General features: G+C 38.8%; 1 protein-coding gene across 2 annotated transcripts; it reads left to right on the top strand.

Moving 5' to 3' along the window:
• The first annotated feature begins 3243 nt into the window (after positions 1–3243).
• Positions 3244–20870, top strand: FAM133B (family with sequence similarity 133 member B). 2 transcript variants are annotated; one of them, XM_064506067.1, is made up of 11 exons: positions 3244–3447; positions 8353–8450; positions 9195–9273; positions 11369–11443; positions 11620–11652; positions 12067–12135; positions 14051–14146; positions 15425–15472; positions 17048–17143; positions 17938–17989; positions 19595–20870. In XM_064506067.1, exons 1-11 carry the CDS (start codon positions 3424–3426, stop codon positions 19597–19599), a joined length of 675 nt encoding a protein of 224 aa, XP_064362137.1. In that variant the 5' UTR covers positions 3244–3423; the 3' UTR covers positions 19600–20870. The 2 variants fall into 2 exon arrangements, with proteins under 2 accessions (XP_064362137.1, XP_025954534.1); XM_026098749.2 differs by having other exon boundaries at positions 3245–3447; positions 17938–17985.
• The last annotated feature ends 889 nt before the right edge of the window (positions 20871–21759 follow it).

The raw sequence follows: 21759 nt of genomic DNA, 5'->3' as shown, positions 1-21759 counted from the left end.
TTTGCATGATTTCCCCCTTTTGAATTCACGCTGAGTATTTTGTGAATCCCTGCTGAGTACTACATGCATAGTATTTATGTCTTCCTAAATATTTGGCTATTTTCATCTTCCTTTTTTTAAAAAGAATCTGAGTATTCTTTATTGATCGACCATTTTTATTGACTGGCTACAAATATGACTAGTAACATTTCCAGGTATATAACATTGTAAAAGTACACGATTTGACTCTACCGTAAAATGACACAACATCAAGCTCAAAAACTAGATGAGTTTTTTCCATGTCTTCACTCCTGACCAGTCCAAAAAAAAAAAAAGAAGAAAAACTCAATAAAACAACTCAAACAAAGCTTCAGCCTCCTGTGAATACCATTACACCTTAGCTTTTTAGAGCAAGACAAAGCAGATTCTGCTAATGAGGCCTCAAATGAGCGATCAGATATAAGGTTCCAAAAACAATTAGCTCAAGCATCCCTGCAGATTTAAACTTCTGGATGAAAGCTGTAAGACAGAGATTACTGCAAAGCTACCCAGACCCCAAACCACAAAGGATTTTATAACTCAAAACCAAAACTTTGTACTGCCCCTAGAAACTAGAGAGAACCATGAAAGTCCTTCATAAAGCATAATTATATACATATCTAACACAACATTAAATAAAAACAGCAGCAACCTTTACATTATCTGACCTTCCAAATTATTTCTTCAAACACACTGTAAGAATACACTGCAGCAGTCCAGCCAGAGACAGGAGCATAGATGATAAAATATAGCGAGGCCTCTATCTAGAAAAGAATAGCCCTCATCTGTGAGAAGGTGACTTATGCCCTGTATGAAGTTAATAACCCCTCAGTTTTGGAAGAAAAAAGAAAAAAGAAAAATATCCATTAAGCAAAATATTAAGTACCTTGTAGAAATAAGCACAAATGTTACTGTTCTCTTGATTCACGTAACTGTTCTTGCCTCTTCACCTCAAAGTTATCTAATGAAACTGAATACTACATGCTTATTAGCACCATAGAAGCAAATATTCTTTTTAAAAGATTTAAACGTGCTGCGCTTGCCTATCCAAAGCAAGATTTACCTTATGCATATCATTCATCATTTTACACCCACCAGTTGTGTCATCTTTTTTGTCCTTTCTGTAAACAAAGTCATCTTTCATTCTCCTGTCATATAGAAGTCTTTCCTCTAGTGTTTTCATCCATTTTTAAACATCTGATTTAGCTAGCTGGGTTTATCTGGCTAGTGTCCCAAACCTCCTTTACAGTTAACAAGGAAAACTAACAGGAACTTAAATAAAAATTTCTGAAATGCCCACTAGAGGACTCCCTTCTCCCCACTTTCTACTTCGGAAGCTGCCACAGGGAGACAAGCCAGACATGGTTTCATAGTATGTCCAGTTTCAGTATTTCAAGGAGGCTAATACCAGATCAAAAACGCTGCAGCCACGTGACACTATGTGTTGGATGAATAAACTCTACTGGTTCAGATTTGGTCAAAACACTTTTAAAGAGCAATTCTGTCCTGCAGAAGTTGATGCAGATTAGGTATTACCTAGCCCATTGCAGCTGGCGTAAAGCCAGCAGAGAGCCTTCAGTCACCACAAACACTGTATTCTGTGCTGTGACAGAAATGCAATCGTATTTTCACGCCTGGGCAAATCAAATTTATACCGTGCTTCAGTGGTGCAGAAAGCTTGGGTTAATGTAAAGCAATGTCTTGTGTTAATGGAAAGCAATAGCTTTAGCTGAATAAAACTAGATGACATGAGTACAACACAAAGCGACACAAATCTGAAAACAGTATTTTGGGTGAGGGTATTATCACTTTTTGCAATGGATATTATAGTATTTTGGTAATACTTTTTATCTTATTTTTATATATCTTAGTGCAATTTGCTTCTTCTACCTTTGATATACCTCAGTGAAGAACTTCTGCCTGTTTTCCCAAAGTAGTTATCCTTATTTTAGAACATTGCAATTATGTTCTGAGGAATTAAAGCTATTCCTTCTATTGTGCATTAGCTTGCCATTTCCAACAGTAAATTTTATTCGCAATTCTGGTGTATTCACCCATGCTAGTTTTCTTCTAGTTTTTCATAGCCTTCTCTTGGTTTGGCTAAATAACTTCCTATCAGAAATGCCTATGAGTTCACCAGCTCTTTTTTTCCTCCTGCTTGTTGCTTGCTACATATGGTAAACACAGCACTGCTATTTCAGAAACAAAACTCTTTGTGCTTTATATTATTAGAATATTAAAAGATTAGGGTTTTTTATTCTTACCAAGCTGTAACTAATATGCAGTAATTATTAATGGTAAAGTTCTGAAAGAAAAGGAAGTTTGAAATTCTAATGAATAGTAGATACTGGTAACTCCTGGATTTCTTATAGCATTTGCATTAACCTGAAACACGTGAATATTAAAATGTTCCTTACTTTGCTAGGATAGTGAACAGTTAACAAATGACGAGTAAGCACTTCCATTTTGGCTAAGGGAGCCCCATTTTACTGAATTCTAAGCCAAGAGCGGCTGCTATTTCCCAACACCTTCGTCTTTGCCTTCCTAGGAAAAAACAAACAGACGTTGCAGTTCCACCTGTAACCGCCCACGAGATCAAGAGGGGAAAAATACAGTAAAATTCCTCCCTCTGGTGTGACGGGCGCCTCAGTCACACACCGCGGGACACAAGTATGCCTCCCCGCGGCATCTGTCGCGGAGGATTACTCCCCCTTCCCCCGCCACCCTCTCACGGAGGGCTGCCCGCCGCCCGCCCCGGCCTCCCCGACGGCTTCCAGCGGGCCGACCTGCCGCGGCCGTTGGCTGGAGCCTTCCCGCCCTTTCGCGCGGCCCCTCGCGTCGCCGCGCGCCCCGCCAGGGCACCGCTGGCCGCCATGTCCGTAGGGCCGCCGCCCCCCCCCCCGCTGAAGCCCTTCATTAAAACTGTCCCTTTTTTCATCGTTTCTTCCTGCCTTCACTCTTCCGCCTGGCCCGTCCCCGGCAGTTTCGAGCGCCGTTGCCCACTGCGGGCCCTGCCGCGGTCCCCCACCGCCTGTCGCGGAGGAGGCAGGCGGCTGCGGCTTCCCTGGGCGGCCGCGCCCCACTGCAGAGGCGATGGCGGCCCTGCCGGCCCCCAGGGCGCGAGGCTGAGGTGCTAAGGGCCGCCTGCCGCCGCCGCCGCCGCCGCCGCCGCCGCCGCCGCGGGGAGCTCGGCGGGGGGGGACGCGCCCTGGCGGCGGTGGCGCCGTGGTCCCGGCAGGCGGCGCTGTGCGGCCGCCGCCACCATCGCCGCTCGGAAGCGCTCGCTGGCTCCTGGGGGCGGCGGGGCTGCGCCGCGCCGCGCCGGGCCTGGGCGCCTGCGGCTCGTGTTCCCTGGCCGGGGAAGGGGCTCCGGGCCGGGCCGCGGCGCCGGCTCTCGGCGGCGCCATGGGGAAGCGGGATAACCGGGTGGTGAGTAACGCGGTTGCGCGGTGGGGAGACGGCGCTGGGGGCCAGGCCGCCGACGCGGGGATCGGCCCCAGCAGCGGCGGCGGCACCGCCGCCGGGAGGGCCCCGGCGGGCGGCGAGGAGCCCGCGGCGAGCGGGGCGCTGCCTCGGCCCGGGCAGCCGTGGCGCTGCGGCGGGCGGGGGCCGGGGCCCGGCTGTCCGGCCCGGCCGTGGGCTCCGAGGTGCGGCCGCCCAGTGGGCAGAGAGCGGGGGGCGGTGGCGGGGCCCCTGGGCGGGCAGCCGGGAGGCGCCGCCGCCGCCCTTCTGAGGGCCCGGGGGTGGGGACGGGCCCTGGTGTCGCCGGGCCTGCGGTGTCGGGGGCTGGAGGCATCTCGGGGATGTGCGGTGTGAGGTGAATCGCGGCGTCGGGACTGGGGGGCTCCCGGTGCCGTCCCGGGGGTCCCGAGTCGCCAGACAACAAAGGCGGGTGGTACCGCGCGGCGCCGTTCGGCAGGGAGCAGGGAGAGCCCCGTCTCGGAGAGGCCCGAGCCGGCCTGCTCCTCGGAGGGGCCCTGGGGCGGCCCCCAAACGGGGCGGCGGGCGCCCGTGGTCCCTCTGGCAGAGCCTCGAGCTTCCCTGTCAAACCCAGCAGCAGTCGTGGCTGGTACCTGTTTTGTGAGCTGTTCAGATGATTAAGATACTGGCCTGTTCCTTATTTAAAAATAAATTTTAAAAAATGTTTCCAGTGGGAGTTAGTGCATTTGTTGAAGTAACTCTTAAACACCAACGCATATTTTCTTAAACCAGGCATTTAGCTGTACTTGAGCAATTTGAAATTTAGGTTTATGCAGCCCTCTGACCTCAGGAGCCTGCCTCAAAAGGCCAAAAGTACACTTCTGCACATCTGACTGCAGAGCCTAATTTTATATTGTTACCACGTTCATCCTTGGTGATATCTTTCCTGTAACTTTTTCCTCTCAGTTAACCATTCACATCGCGTTTGTGTTTTATTTAGGTAGTAAGGTACGAATTTACAATTAATGAGTTAAAAATAAATTTGAGCCTTTGTCCCCTTTCTTTGTCTGTTCTTAGTATAGGCTGTGATCTTCTAAGCAGATCCATTCAGGCTAATGTCTTTGCTTACCTTGATGGAATAATGTATAATATACATGATGGAAATACACATTATGCAAATGTATAACAAATTGCCTTTAATGACTTTATTGAGGCACCAAAATAATGGAATCTACTGGGAAAAAAAAAAAGATAGTGTTGGACTGCAGGGCCTGGCCTATGCCTAAAACGTTACTGCCCTGTTGTAATGGTTTTGGGTGTGTTTGGGTGTCTATTTACTTATTTTTAAAATTTTATACTGCAGTGGGGATGCACTTACCCATGCTAGTAAACCTTTATTTTCCTAGACAAGGCTCTTTATGCTGTGATGGCTGCTGGTACAGACAAATTTGCTTCTCTTATATGACTGTACAACTTCCCACCTGTTAACTCCTTCTCATGTCCCTTTTTAAAGACACCATCATTTTGACTGTTTGGAGATGGAAATTAAACTTGTTTTTTCACTTCTTCAGAATACTTGCAAGGCAATGGTAGTTTGTATTGCTTGCCCATAGAGCCCTGGTTGGCTCAAGGCTTCTTGTGCTTTTGATGAGCATGAAAGATAAAGCAAATATCTTTTAACTGCTTGAGCAAACTGCCAAAGGAAGAAAACAAGCGTGCAAACAAGCATTTTCCTTGTCGATAGTACATTTCTGTGCTCTTTCCGGCTGGTGAAATGCAGTTTGGCAAAGTCATATAAATACTTCTAAGAAATATTTATCAGTCAAATAATTGTTCTTAAATGAACATGTTTGAAACTTTAAGAACGTGTTTTAAGACATGCATTTTTCAACTGTGAAATAAAGAACGATATTCAGTCATTATGTGCTTGCTGCCAGAAAGTTAAAGAAAGTATGCTGCTGAATGGAGGAAGCTTGCTAGCTAATCATCGGGGATCAGTTTGAGGAAGTAGTAAACTAACATTTGACAGTGTAGCCTCTTCTGCAGGTCCAGAGAGGGGTTGTGGGTTTTTTTTTTCCCCAAGTTTAGTTCAAGTCAGAAATAGCTAACTTTAAGTTAAGAACTACAAGAAATCTTGATTTTGTGAATAATAATTATGTAAGAAGTTAAAGCTCTCAGATGTTAACTCTTGACTGGTAACCAAAAGGAGTTGAGTCAGTTTGCTAATGGTAGTAAACCAAGGCATGAATTACATTTTCCTCCTTCTTTTCTAGTGTATCTAATACATTGAAATTATCTTTGTTTAATGAAAAGAGTGTTCAAACACTGGTTTCCTGCATTCCTAAAGGAACTCCTTTTCCACTCAGAAGAAGCTTAATTCAAATGACAGGATATATATCTTTTTTAACTCTGTAAAATAAGAAACCTCATTTACCTTTTTATATTATGAAAAAATGCTAAAGTAAATAATGTGAATACAGGTCTGTAAGGCTGTAACTACTTGAGTACATGATACCTGGCTACAAAAGAAGGTGCCAAGCTGAGATTAAACTAGTTTAAATTGACATACATTAGCAGTTACTGGCCCATACGAGTTAACCTTTGCGTGTGTGTTAGAAAAAAAACACACACACACCCCAAAATGTCCAAAAATGCAACCCTTAGAGTTGCAAACGCTTGAGTCAAAAAATGGTCCACTTGAAAGCATGCTGTGGTCGCTTCAGCATGGTCCAGCTGGTGGCCTACAAGCTGAATTTGCCGTTGGGGAGTGCTTCCTTCACACCTGCCACCTTTCCTGGCAGAGGCTGGAGCCACTGTCTCAGACCAAATGCAGCCGTCAGAGGCAAAGCCGCCGGCTGCCTCACCTGCTCACAAGCCGGGCAGGAACGCAGTGCTGCTGCGGCCGCTGCTCCTGCTGCGATGATAATGAAAGAGGAGGCAGTGGGTGTTGCTTTTGACCCCCATTTAGAGGGGCAGAGCAGCTGCCTCTTCAGACCCAGCCAAAGCAGAGGCTGGTGCGGAGGATGGCTGTGTGCTTGCCTGGTGGGTAGGCGCGAGTTGCTGGGGGCAGGGAGAACAGAGGAAAAGAGGCCCCTGAATTTCCTCTTCCACAGTGTGCAAGGTGAGACAGTGCTGAACTACGCAATAACTATTTTTTTCCACGGGACCTTTAGCTCACACGTTGTGCAAGATGGATAGCACTTTAGGGATGAGTAAGGGAAGTGTAGTAAAGGCAACTGTCATCTCTAGGATCCCTCCCTGTCTGATGTTGCAGAATTTGGGAACATGGAGTGAATGAGGCAGGAAGAAAAAAAATGTTGCATGATGAAGGTAGTTGAATGTTGCCCTGGAGAAGGAGAATTGGATTCTCTCTTTGCCTCTTCCAGAGTTCCTGTGATGCTAGGCTAGTTGTTGAAACTAGGCTCTCGCAAGTGGTCACTAACTATGTATTGTGGTGTTTTCTGAACTTTATGGTCTGATAAAAGCAGTACCAGACATGTAAAAGCCACACGTGCAGCGGAATCTTTGCTTTGAACTTACAGTGTTGTACAATGCTAAGAACTCTTTAAAAATTAAAAAAAAAAAAAGATCTCAAATTGGACAACCAAAGCTGGTGGATATTTTGACTGTTTTATTTTTTGTATCTCATCTCTAAACTGCAGACAGTAAAAACAGTTCGTCTTATGTTTTGCAAAAGTAAATTGTTGGTGAAGCGTTGGGATGCTGTAGTGATAAAAGCCCCCCAAAAAATTAACAGGGCAGTCATCAGAGAAGGGCTTGAATAATACACAGTAAGTAGGGCCTGATGTGACATATTTAAGAATGAGGAAATATCAAAATCAAGAATGGTGTATCTCACAAAGTGGGCACTAAATCCATCTTGGTCATAAATGGAGCAAGGTTCTAGGGAGCGTCATAAGATTATATAATGAATTTCTTGTGAAATATATCCCAGGAATGCTTTCAATCAAGTCCTCTTAATTTTGTCACTTCTGGGATGTTGTGAACCTGTCTCTCCAATATTCTTAACACATTTTTCTCATACAGCAGCTTACATGACGGTAATTTTTCTTATCTCTCTGCCTAAGATGAGAACATATCTCCCTTTTGTTTGAGCACAATATAATTGTCGTATCAGTAAATCAGTATAAGAAAAATGGACGAACTGTTTTCTACAATGGATTTTTTTCATTAATTTCTGCTGTAGATTATGGATTTTAATTTCTAAATTTGATTTCTATAGCATACTATCTTTTTTAAAGTGAGTATGAAGAGAATGCACAAGCTTGAAATATGGAATGCTTCATAAAATTTGGTTAATAATACTATTATTTTGAACTGTTAAAACAGATTATTATTCAGAATACTTTTTTTTCCTCAAATAGGCCTCAGGCAAAGGGGTTTCGTACATGTATTACTATAGTAGAGCACCACCGCTTATTTGTTTTTGTGTTAAAGCAAGAACCTTGTGGGGTATTGTTAATTTTTTCAGAATTTGTTCACTCTGCTCTCACTGATTTTCAGCAGAACTTTGAAGGCCTAAATATAGGCTGTCCCAGAGAGTAAGAGAGTTAAAATTAAATCACATTTTCCATATCCCAAGAAAGAATATTTCAGCAATCATAATCCTGTGTTCAGTTTGCAAAAGTGTTTCTCAGTGGGAGGAATTTTTATAGCAATGTGGATGAGTTTTTGTGGATGAGTTCTTTTTGCCAATATGTGACTTCAAATTCAAAGCATTTTCTCCAGTCTTTTTGTCAGACTGAATCAGTTTGGTTTAGATAAATACTTTGTATTTTTAGAAACAAGTCAGAAATTCTTTTCAGTGTGTGAGAAAGGTGGTGCAAAGAAGGAAAAGTTTTTGTTAGTACAGTATAGCTAATGATTTTTTTGTTTGCTTTTTTCATATTCAAGGCTTATATGAATCCCATAGCTATGGCCAGAGCACGAGGTCCTGCCCAAAATTCAGGACCAACAATACAGGACTACTTGAACAGGCCAAGACCAACATGGTAAGTGGCGATATTTGTCTGCCTTTCTGACCTTTTGAATACAAGCTTTGTTCTTTCTTACTGAGATGACACGGTTACTTCCTCCCCAGAATGCACAGTAATACATTTTTAAAGATTCATTGTCTCTGGCCAAGATGTTCTTTCTAAATCTATATTCAGTCTTCTTTTTTAAAAATAATAATACTGCATTTTGAAAGACATATCTCATTTGTCTTTAGATATTTGGCAACAGTTCCTCAGAGAAGGAAAATGTCGGTCCTTCTATCTCTTTCATGAATCCTAATACTTAAAGCCAGCAGATATATTCGGTTTTTAAACAAAGTCATCTCAAGAAAAACAATATGCTGGTATATTTTTAGAGTGAAGCTTGCCCTACCCAACTGTCTTCTTAAGAAATAAAATCATCACTGCAGTTATTTTCAACAACTTATTTTATGTTCAATCCATTTTACCTTCTCTAATAAGGAGCTAGAGCACAATTTACCTAACTGCAAAGTTACCTTTAGCTCTTTCAGAGGGATTTAGCTCTAGTACTTAGGTTTTTAGGGTTAGGTTATCATGTGCATAGCATCTAAGATGCTTTCATTGCTCTTTCTGGAAGAAGAGCATCTAAAGATGAAATTCAGAAAAAGCCTACAAAACCTTAGATTTTTATACCTTACTGTGTTTCTATAAAAGCACTGAAGAAGGTATTTTTAATTGTGAAAGTAGAATAATACTGATTTATCATCTTTTTTTCTGTAGGGAAGAAGTAAAAGAACAACTAGAAAAGAAAAAGAAAGGATCCAGGGCTTTGGCTGAGTTTGAAGAAAAGATGAATGAGGTTTGTAATGTGACTAACATCATGTTAATATTCTGTCCTTCCCATCTGATATACTACTTTTCTTCCATTATCATTAACAGCAATAAGTGCTTGTAATACTTCACTTAAGCTTTTAATGAATGAATATTTTGTTGGGTTTATACTGGATGTTAAGGTTACTCCTTAACAACGGGGACCTACTCTCAGTTCAGAGAAATACTCTGTATGCTTTGAAAAATACTACTGAATAAAATTTGAACTTGTCATGAATGTAAATGTAGGTATACAAATGCATATATTTATATAAGTAAATAAAATTAATTCATTTTCCAGTATGATAAACCAAAGTCTCTTTTTCTAATCTTCATTTGTTTAAGTTCATACAATCCAAAGAGCAATATTGCTGGGAATTGATGTCTTTGGCGGGGAATGTGCATATAATTCCGAAGCAGAAGAAGTACAGAGAAGGGCCTTGAATGTCCAAACAGGACTATAAAGCACTTCTTCCACACTTATCCCAAGCTGGCTACATTCTATGCTGGTTCCTACTATAAATTAAGCCATTCTAGTGTCTGTGTTCAGTACCTACTGGAGATCAACATGATACCAGAAAATTTCATTTGTAACTCCTATTATATGCATAGGAAGAAATTGGCTTAAGATGAATTTAACTGTTCCTGTTCCCTTGCTGTGTTCTGGTGTCTTGGGATAAGCTTCAAGCAGTAGTCTTCGCCTTTGCATGAGAGTTTCTGGTTGAAGTCAGTTAATGCTCCTTCTTTGTTACCGGAAGGACATGGTGCATCGGCTCCTGTTACACTTTTTTGCCCAAGAAGTAATACCAGTATTTTCATGGTGATGGGATGCTGTTCGGAGGATCAGTTTTCAGTGCTCCTTAAGTTTTAGCTCAGTGAGTCTGGTTTAAGAACAAATCTTTGAATGGTTGAAAAGATTACAAGTCTTTGAATGAGGTGCCGTCTCTCCTAGTTTACTGGCAGATGTGCTTTTTTTCAAAACGTCACATTAGCACAGTCTGTTTATACCTGAAGGAGATTGTGTGCCTAATAAAGCACAGCCTGTTGTTGGAGACCCATGAGCTAGCTCCAGGTAGTTGATATGCCAAAATATGCAACCCACTGCGATACTGCATAGGTGTTACCTTGGGTCATGGAAGCACGTTGCATGCAGCACTGTGTCCTGGCTAATCTGCTGTGTCCCTCAACAGCACTGTTTAGCTAATTCACCGTATGCTTACTTGGGGATTTCTGCATCGTATAGCATTGCGCAGGAGTAATCTTACTTAATTCCTGCTATGCCTTTCCCTTCAGCACAATATGTGATTATCACTGCTTTGCCAATACAATATGAATACATCATAATTATGAGAAAAAGGAGAATAAGAATGCTCAAAAGAAGAAAGTGGAGAACACAACATCTCTGACAGAGGAAGGGGAAATGGCACGTACAGGTTGAAACTAGCACCCTTTCAGTATGATGGGGTTGGAAATGTTTCAGAGCCCCTGAAAGTGCGATTTTAGGTAGACCTAGAGAGTTTGTAAGGGGTTAGAAAAAAGAGGAATGAAAGGAGTCTTTTATCTGTGCAGTGTGCTTGACCTAACAAGAGCCTTTCTATGAAGGTACATACAATAATTTAATATTCTAATAGTTGTTGACATTGACAGAGGCGTACCCATGCATCAAAGAGGAGCCAGGAGAAATAGTCTACAGATTTTGCTTCAGGTAACTTTAAAACTAAGACCAAGTGCCAATTTTTGTGGCAGTGCCCTCCCTTGCTAAAATGCTCTATCCAGAAAACGGTGATACAAATAACAAACATACCATAATTGATGGCCTTCAAATCCAAGGTAAATGGTTATCTATGAAATCCAAATCACTTGAGCATTAAGGTGCAAACTAACATGATACTTGATAATTGAACAAATTTCTGTAAAATCAAATGCATCATAGCCTTGGTTTATTTGCATATGTTGTTTATTTTCTACAAGTTTTATGAAAGTTTTATAGCTTCAGGTACAGGACAGGATTTCAAAAAAGTTCTCATAATGAAACTTGTGATAATGATCATGCCATTGTTTTGCTTGTTTGCTTTTGTTTTCAGAACTGGAGGAAAGAACTGGAAAAACATAGGGAGAAATTACTGGGTGGAAGTGAGAGTTCCTCCAAAAAGAAAGAGGTAAATTATTTTCAACTTAGTACAGTGTGTGTTGAACTGGATTTATCATCTATGCTGCCAACACAGAATGTCATAAGCACATTTTAAAAGTCAACATTAAAGAACATAAACCCAAATGCACGACAAAAGGACATGATGCCAAAATAAGTTGTTTTGTTTTGTTTTGTTTTTTTAAGAAAAAGAAAAAGGAAAAGAAGAAATCTAATAGGGTGAGCAAAGTTTTCAGTTTTCTGAGCTTTTTTTGCTTTTGGGTTCTTCCTGCTTGTCATTTAAGGTCTCTTGGAAAGAGAGAGTATAGCTCTAATTTTGAATTTATATGCTAAAATAATTGATTTTTATTTGAGAGGGGTGGCTAACGTTCTGTACAAGAAGAATTTTACTTCTGTTTAAATAAAGGGAAATAGCAATAAATATATGTTATTATGTCAAAAATGTTAGCAAATCACTTTTTACAGTTTCATTTAAGAAAACCTATGCAGACCAGCTTCTTGGAAGTAAAATTTCATTTATAATACTTTGAAAATGAAGAGATTTTTAAGGGATGTGTTTGGATGCTCTTCTGACTATTTGCTAGACAAAATGCTGCATCTCACAAGCTTCACTTTTTGTTGTGTTTGGTCAAGTTGTCTTCATCTTCTTCTTCTTCATCAAGCTCTGATTCTTCCAGCAGTGCATCTGATTCAGAAGATGAGGTAAGAACTAAATTATTAGAACCTGACATGTTTTGTATTTTCAATGAAATTATGCATCTGTATTGTTCTCAGCATGCTGGGGCCCACCTGAGGTATTCTATTCTTTCTTGGCTATTACAAGAATTCCTCTCTCATTCTAGGAGGAAATACAATAGATTTCTGTTTCAAATATAGAAAGAGCGATAAAAGACAAATAAACATTTTAACAAATACATGAAAGCCACTAAAATTGTGGCCAGTATTTGTTCAATTTTACATACCATGTACCAATTTGAACAGTAGGAAAAGTTAGACTTGTAAGGATGGAACTATAGTTCACTCTGGAGTGAAGGTAACCATTCATGACTCTACCTGTTGGCCAATATATCTGATTGTACAGTGTTGAATCTAACTGATGAGTTACTGTTTCATCTGTGGAATCAGAGGCTTAGCGGGGTTTTAAAATGAGAATAAATGGAAGAAGACATAAGATTTATTGCTCTGACTAGTATGCAGTAAAACCCTGAAGTCCGCAGAGATTAAAACCCAACAAGTTAAGAGACCTTCTGAAAGATATGCTTTTGGTCTCGAGATGTTTTTTTGGATCTAGTATGGTGTCTGTCCTGAACCTTCAAATCAGTGCTAACAAAACTGAGATTTTTGAGCAAGGAATGGAACCTTAGCCTTGGCATCTTACTGTGAAGGCTAGCAGCAGAGTCTCAGGAATGCTACAGGTACTGAAAGTAACTTCTTCACATAGTCTTTTTTCAACATTGGTGAGCCAGTATTGCCAGATAAAAAGCAACCCCAGCATGGCTGTACCATGGGATTAGACAAAGATTGTAATCACAGAACAGCTGAGGTTGGAAGGGACCTTAAAAGATCATCTAGTTCTATCCCCCTGCTCAAGCAGGGTCGCTTAGAGCAGGCTGCCCAGGACTGTGTCCAGACAGATTTGAGTATCTCCAAGGACAGAGACTCCACAAGCTCTCTGGGCAACCTGTTCCAGTGCTCAGCCGCACTCACAGTGAAAAAGCTTTTTCTTACATTCAGATGGAACTTCCTGTGTTTCAGTTTGTGCTCTCGTTCTGTCACTGGAAAGTCTGGCCACTCCGTTCAGATATTTAAATGCACTGATAACATTCCCCCGCCAAGCCTTTTCTTCTCCAGGCTAAACAGTCCGAGCTTTCTCAAACAATGAGACTTTCAGGCTCTCTTTTCTAGAAGAAGAGGAAATTTATGTGATGTATCAGACAGGAAATGGATAGGACTGCAGAATGCATTTGAATGTCAAAGAATATTTCATAGAAAAATCAGATTAAGCACTCGCTCACTTTTGTTAGAGAGGTATGTAACAGATGTTTTGGCAATATATTTGAGAATATTTTTTGAGGACTTGGTTTGCATAAAAATATTTAGTTTTGATGCAATTGGAACTTATAAAAGTTGTGAATATTTATATGTACACACACATATATATTGATATATATCTATATATATGTATTCAAGAATTTCTTAACCAAAAGTATTAATTGTGTCTGGCTGGCCTTTAAGCTGGATCCATTTCTGTTTCAACATTGAATTGTATTGTTTTTCAACAGAATCCCCCATCTAAGCATATTAATGCACAAATAGCATTTTTACTTTTTTGCAAAAATCTTTGTTAAACGTAATCAGATTCCATAGCATACATCTAAATAATAAAAAGACTTTAGAGAACCTGGATTTTTCACCTTTTTTTTTTTTTTAATGCAGAAGAGTTATGAATGTTCTCTGCTAAAAGAATCAATTATACTATGCTTTATTCCTCAGACAGCATGATAACACATAGGAATTTGGGTTTTTCTATTCTTCACATTTAATGTAAGGCTTTAATATCTAATGAAAATAAGTTCATTTTTGTTTTTTTTTTCTTTCCTAAAATATTTGTGCATAGGATAAAAAGCAAGGGAAGAAAAGAAGGAAGAAGAAGTATCGCTCTTCACGGAAGTCTTCTGCAAGCTCAACTTCTGAGTCTGAGTCAGACAGCAAGGTAAATATGCAGTGTATTACTCTTGGGCTGTTTTCTTGTATTATAAAGACACAAATATTTCTGACTTCTGCATATGAATATTTTTTATCTCCCAAATTTAAAGCCACACATTCTTACTGTAGCTGAACTGTGCTTGTTACTTCCAGATGCTGTCAGGTGTCTACCTCTGTTTGTCACGATGGCTGGCAGAATTAATTTGATCTTTAGAAGATAAACATGCTGTTGTTCTAACAATTTTTAGCTATTTTTCTGAATTCAGACATAGGCAGTTTTTGTGCTGCTCAAACATTTAGTTTGAATTAACACATTAACACTTCAAAAAATGAAAATATTGTGTGAACGTCTTGTGAATGTGCTATTTTATTGAAGACCATCAGTGGAAATGAAGATATTGCAGGATATCAGTGATATTTCCTTGCTAAGTAACTGTGGACAGAGCAATTTCATGTTAGAGCACTGAGCCTCTCCCAAATGCATACTGAATTGAGGGTTTCTTTTTCCTTACTTAAAAAAGTAAAGCAATGTACATGGCCTGGCTTACTGAATTAACAAAAAAGTGGAAAAGATATGTGGGACAGTCTGTCCTGTTACGTTTACATTTTTTTCTTTGTTACAATGGATAGTAGTTATACTTCTTGCTTAAATATTAGTAATACAGTGAATTGTTAAGATTCTGAGTGTAGACTTCATTGAAGGTTTTCACTGGAATACCCGTACCAGTGTGTTATAAATTACAATGAATCGCTCTTTGCATGCCCCTATCAATTTGTGATAATGAGAGTTTGAAAACTCTTTTAATACATATAAAAGATACAGAGACACCTTTACTGCTGATACGGGAAGGCAGAAAACTGCAGGGCAGCGTCTACTCCGTCCTCCCCCACCATGACCCACCCCCAGGCACAGTCAGCTGAGATGAGCGCAGATGGAGAATAGAGGCTCCAGACTGTTGGATATTAGAGGGGCACGTGGTTACAACAGTGATAGCTGGCTTTCTTTTCAAAGGCTACATGTTCTGCTCTCAGCAAGTACTCTGTTACCTAATTCCATAGAGACCTTTTCACACTGCTGGTTCAGGACATCAGCAGTTGCCTCAAAATTACGTGTGGCTTTTTTTTCTTTTTTTTTCCATATTGTTCCTGTTAACTGCAAGGTAAAAAGAGCAACTTTGAAGAATGACCTTCAATAGAGAGGAAAACACCTTGGGTCAGATTGCTGTTGGGATTTCTGCTTTTTGCTGAAATATTTTGTCATAGTGTGTTTTTTCTTTCTATTTAGGACAGCATTAAAAAGAAAAAATCAAAGGAAGACCATGAAAAAGAGAAGGTAGCTCTCCTTTTGAAATACTTATCTCAGAACCGCTTTTTACATACATAAGGCAGCTTGATTTTTTTTTTTTTTTTTTAATATTGAATGCCTCAGTTTACACATATGGAAACTTACTGTCCAAGACTAGACAATCAGAAGATATTCAGTACCCCCAGTTTGGGGTAGATTTTTAGTTGGGTTCAGCTCCTGTTTTAGTAACTGGTGTTAGTGGAAACTGCTGGCTCCATCTCTGTTATGAGGGTGAATAAAAAAGTATCTGATCTGTAGTAGATCAGTGGCATTCTGGTGTTTTGGTTTTTAGCTTGAATAGTTACATTGATTTGAAAATATTTCAGTGGGATGTTTGGTAGGTAACTAGTTTGTTGCTGGAAATTAAGTAACGTCAAGCAGAGAACATTTTTATCTAAATGTCATAGTTATATATATTGTAATTATATTGTTTTTGAAAAATAACTGAGAAAAATATATGTGGACAGTATGGACTTTGATGTATCAACTGTCCATTGAACAAGGCAGATATGTCGATACCATTTTTTCCTTGCTCTGCTTCCAGTTCAGAGTTTCCATTTCCCACCAACTCCTTTGACTTTGAGTAGCTTCTCTTCAAAGAGCCAAGTGTCTACCTTGGTGCCTTGATCTTGGCTAACCTGTAGTGCCTATTTCCAGGCCTCTTCTGAAAGCAAAGGATTTGGGGGCACTTGAGGTCTCCTCTCCTTCATCTGAGGATGCCCAGTCTCTCAAACTGGCTGCATCACTTTCTGAGTACTTCTGGGAGAAGATTGTGGTACCTATAATAGACTAGATAGGATAGTTGAGGTGTGTGATCACACTGTGCAAAAAGGTGTTCAGCAGGAAGTTTTTCTTTTCAGTTTCTGGCCTTAGAAATTGGATGGAAGAAAGTAGCTTCAGTTTTGGAATCGCACCTGCCTCCTGCCCCTTGCCTGGACCAGAGCAAAGGTGGCCTGGAGGAAGGGAAAGGAAAAAAGTAGCTCATGAGAGTAATCTCATACAGCATCTCTAAATTTTAACAATAATAAAAAGATTGCCCTTTAAATATACTGAGATTATGTATAAAATGTTGAAGGTACAGCTGGCAGGGACAGCTTACTCATTTGGACACAAATATAGAGGGAGCTCTTTCTTTTAATTTCATGAGCAAAGCAAGAGTCTGAAGCTGCAGTGTTTGTATGTGCCTACTGAGACATCTCATTTACTTAGTAGTACTTAAAAATCATGCAACACTTTATTATCAAATGTTTATTCCTTCGCAATGTTTTTATTTAAAATACGAGACTATATTGGAGCATTATTTTTCTCATTTATAGAAGATTGCAGTATCTTGGTAACAAAAGAAAGCAGTACATAGAAAAATGATTGTATTTCCACACTTTAACAGTTATTAGACATTTTGGATATTTTGGTGGTGATGATGAGTAGTTAGTCTAATACCTGCAATAGTATAAAATGTTTCATAACTTAGAATTACTATTTCAATCTAACTTGTAAAGCAGAAGTTTTATAAAATCTCAAAGGCCTAAATTTACTAACAAATATAATACTTATTTTGTGTAGGATGGCAAAAATCATCACAGGAAAAGGAAGAAAGCTGATCGTGGTGATGGACCTTTATCATCAGAATCCTTATCAGAATCAGATCAAACAGAGCAGGTCAGTAGGAAACCTCAGTTTCAGATGTTATAATGCTTTTAGCTTACTGATGCACCTGAGCGAACGAAACTAGCTTAGATTAATACATTGCTGGAACTGCTTTTGCTCTCAACAAGTTACCTTTGAGGGTGCAACACATTCAGAGATGTTCATATTTTTCTCTTTAATAAAAACTTATAGTAAGAATTGTTTAGTACAACTCTTAACACCCACAGCTTATTCTGAATTATATTTCTTTCTTGAAAATTTTCAACTATCTACAGATATTTTAGGATTCAGTGACTTCATGCCAACTGCTTGATGGGGTACACTTCACAGGATTTCGCTTTGATGTTTGTGCATAGCCAGGCAGATTTTAGGATTGTTAAAATTATTGGCTGCCTTTTTCATTGGATTAAAAAAAATTGGCCATAATAATCTTATTCTCACCCTTGTTTAGCTACTTTGAAGTCTTTTACTCCTGTAGGATTACAAAATGTCAGACAATGCTGGATTTTTCATTATGAATTTTTATCATGTTATTAGCTTAGTAATTTTAGTTATATCTCTCTGCTGATTTCTTGCTCTGCTGTATATTAAAAGCAGAGAACATTCCCAAATTGCATGTTTATAGGGTAATGCTTGTTCTAGAAAATAATATAGATAACAACTGTTTCTTCATGCATTATTGTTCAGCCCGTTCTTCTACCTCTGTTGTGCTATCACGCCTTTATACACAGCAAATGCTTGAACTTTTACTTAAAATAGCATTTCCAAACCTGCTATCCCATTAAATCTTACTTAATTTTTTTTAGGTGCAAGTGAAAAAGAAGAAAAACAATGAGGAAAAAGAGAAAGCAACAGCAAGTATCCTTCCTATTGTTACTGTAGTTTTAGGATATAAATACACTGTATCTAGTTAATTTCTAATTCCACGTTTTTCAGTTATACAAATGTTTTATGGCAAAAGCCTACTGTAACACGAATCTAAACTCATAATTTCTCCATTTACTTCCTGAACTCACTTTTTCAGTTGTGTAATTAGAAGAAGAATTTGTCCCTATTTTACCTAAGTAGATATATATGAGATGGGATTTATAGAAGTTTAACATTTATTGCCTGAAATCAAAATATTTTACTCTGTATCAACCAAACAGAATTATTAATTCTATATAATATCTGGTGGGGTAGCTGTTTGCCACACAGACTGCAGTGCTGTTCTGTGTCAGAGCATTGTATATAATCCTTCTTTTGTAATCCCCCTGTACTAGAGCATTAAAAGGGCCTTAGGCCACAATCTCTCCAGTGCCTATTCTAGTATAATTCTTCCCCAGCCAAACAAAAAAGCCTTTAGCAACCTGTTACTTCTATTTTGTTGATTTTTTTGTTGATAAAAGTGAGATGGAGGTTCAGCAGTGATTTTTCAGAGCCCCAGATCCATCACGTTTACCTGAGGTTCCTTCAGTTAGGAGTGTAGCATTTTGAGATGTGAATTACCCAGTGGTGGAGATGTTTGTATCATTCCCTTTCCCCTGACTGTCAGAGAGCCCACAGCAGCACTATTCATAACTTGGACACCTCAGTTGTCTAGATTAGTTAGTGTAGAGGGAAGGTTTACAACAGTTATCCAACAACTAGAAGCGTAGGAATATCAGTGATATTTCATACATGCTTTATGTGGAACTTAAGTTTTTGGTTTTTCATAATCATGTAAACTGTTTGCCATAAAATTTCTAGTGACTGTCTTTTTTCCTTAAAAGACTTGCGTGTGTGTATTTTTGAGAGAGACAGAGAGAGATACACACACATACATACACACCTAGGTTTTTTGTTTGCATTGCATCACACGTATTCAAGAATTCAAATTGAAGATCTGCTTGCCAAAATACAAGATTGTATCTCTCAGCTTCTACAGCACAGTGTTCAGAATATTAACTTCAGGAATGAATCCAGCATCTTTACTTGAGTATATCTGGATATAAAATTGAGATGATGTTTCCTTTTAAATAAGGCATAAGTGCTGGCAGTTCTACCAAGTGCACTTGAACTATTTAATTTTGCACTGTAAATACAAGCACTTATTTTTAAAACTGTAAACATTCTAGTCATTCCCACATATATAAGATGTCATTGCTTATCAAAGCACTTTCTTACTATTTACCCAGAAATCTATAAAATATTGAAATCATGTAAAAGATTAGGAAACAAAATAGTTGTAATGATGAGAGGCATGAAGTAGCCAGACCGTGATGGAGATAAATTGAAAAGCTGTTCATAATAGTACAAACTACTGGATGAAATATGGATTGTCTTTTTCTGGTATTAGTATAACTCAGTAGGCTTTTATAGAAGTCTCTTTTGAAACGTCTGTGTGACTATTTTTTTCAGTGCTCTCATTTTTCATTAGCTGAATTTAATAGATGGCAGTTTTCTCACGCAATAACCTTCATTTCAACTTTTTTTTCTTTTAAGGATAAAACAAAAAAGAGAAAGAAGCATAAGAAACATGGTAAAAAGAAGAAAAAGAAGATTGCTGGTTCAAATTCAGATTCAGAATAATATTAAAAAAGCAAGACTATCCTTTCAACAAAAGTGCAATGACTAAAGGAAACTTAAACTGTGAAATGATGGCAAACTTTACCAAACTGCATGAGTTTTCCTGTGTTTTAGAAATATTCCTAATATTTCAGAAGCCAGCCAGATGCAGCTGGGCTTGGAAAGACCATTGTTGTTGCCTGCTGCTTAATATATGGGGTACAACTTTTACAAAATTCCAGTTAATAATGTTAGATGTTTGAAACAATATGAGATGGTAGTCCAGCTAAGATGTAAAATATTGGAAAATAAGAGTCAACTTTTTAGATACTAAAAGTAGTGTTTTAAAAAGAATTAGTAATAGTCTTAATTTGTAAATCAGGACAAACAAAATCCCAAATTCGTCTTTCAGGTTAATATAGTATGTAAACTATTACAAGCTGATGCCTGCTTTTGGCATTTACAAAATGGGAATTTAATGATGACATTTAAATTGCTATCTTTGTAGAAATGTTTAGCATATGCCCCATTACCATCTTTATGCTTGTGGGAAAGGGAATGCTACCATTTTGGCTAACTGAATAGGGTGCCTTTGCCTTTGATCCTTGCAAATCTCTGCTATTTTTAATCCATGCAGCCTCTCTGATTCTAGGGAGGTCACAGCTATTGTCAGCAGACTTTTTCTGAATAAGCAGTTCTGGGCCTCTAAGCATGTGCTTCTGCATTAAGCAAAAGCAATGACATTTTGCAGCATAACTGACATTCAAAAACTAAGGATTTTACCTCTGCTTCTTTGAAATAGATCTGTGCTAGTAAATATGCGTATTTCATTAATGTAATTTGGTTTAATTGAACACTTCTGGCAAACACTGGTTGCTTTATTTCTTTGCTTTATCTTTAGAATTGTTTTGCATGTTTTGTACCATTTTTAAATTAACAAAATACAGGTAATCATTCGCTGTAACCAGTTTTATGAATTATGTTCCACATGCAGAGTTTCATGTATGTATTTAGTTATTCTTAAAGTTCATTGCCGTGTTTAAATGCACACTTGCTGAAGATATTTAGCATGTAAAAAGCAGAGTTTTGATATCTAACAGCTTCATATTGAAGCTGATTTTACTCTAAGCAAGTTCAGTGGCAGACCTGTTACGTGATGTGTCTTGTTATATAAAAATACTGCCAGAATCTCATTAAAGATACTGTTTAAACAGTTTGTATTTATATTTTTGTACTTGAGGGCTACAGAATGTTTACCTAAATCATAAAACTATTTTACTTTTAAATAAGTTCCTTTAGAAATTAAAAAAAAAAGTTTTTAAATTAATTGTGCACACATAAAAGCACAAGCAACCATTGGATTTTAGTTTTTACATGAAATTCTCATTATGTCTTCCACTGAAGTACTCATTGCTCGGCCTCCTGTGTTAGCCATTAACAGCTGCTCTGATTCAGAGTGCTAAATTACAGATTGTACTAATGATCCACCTCTTTTTCACTGCACAGGTGCTAACTTTTAACTTACCTCTGTTGCATACGGATATTTCAAATATGTTATTACCAAGAATTTCAAGACCTTAGTTAACTGATTATTAGTTGCAAACCATAACTAAAAATTGGGTGAGAAAGATAGATAGTATTGCCATTCTACAGTGAAACTGACTTTTCAAGTAAGTTCTTAGAAAAATACAAACATGGACTTGCAGCAATGACTTTCTGTCCCTCTAAGACTATTTTGATCAAATATTTTATACAGTTGGGCTTGATATTACTGATTTTGGAGACTGATGCATCATTGAGGTTAAAATAAAGGCAAACTGCAGTGAACAGTAGGGGTTTGATTTGGGGGTTGTTTTTTTCCTAAGTTGTGGTATTGCAGTTTTGGTAAAAGGAACTAGTAATGAACTGTATGATAAATGCTCTACTCTATGTGATACCTTATTTGACTTCTATACAACTACCTGCATCAGAAAGAAATAAAAATGGAAATGAGTGCCCCAGTCTTCCAAATGCATAAGCAGGTATGTAGTTTTAATTGTGTAAATGTAACTATATGTTCCTGTCTATGTGTGTAATGTCTAGTCAAATACTGTTGTAACACT

The sequence above is a fragment of the Dromaius novaehollandiae genome, chromosome 2 (genome assembly GCF_036370855.1).
Source record: "Dromaius novaehollandiae isolate bDroNov1 chromosome 2, bDroNov1.hap1, whole genome shotgun sequence".
In the NCBI taxonomy this organism is placed as follows: Eukaryota; Metazoa; Chordata; class Aves; order Casuariiformes; family Dromaiidae; genus Dromaius; species Dromaius novaehollandiae.
The sequence above is the reverse complement of the archived record's forward strand: the minus strand, read 5'-3'. Positions and strand labels throughout refer to the sequence as shown.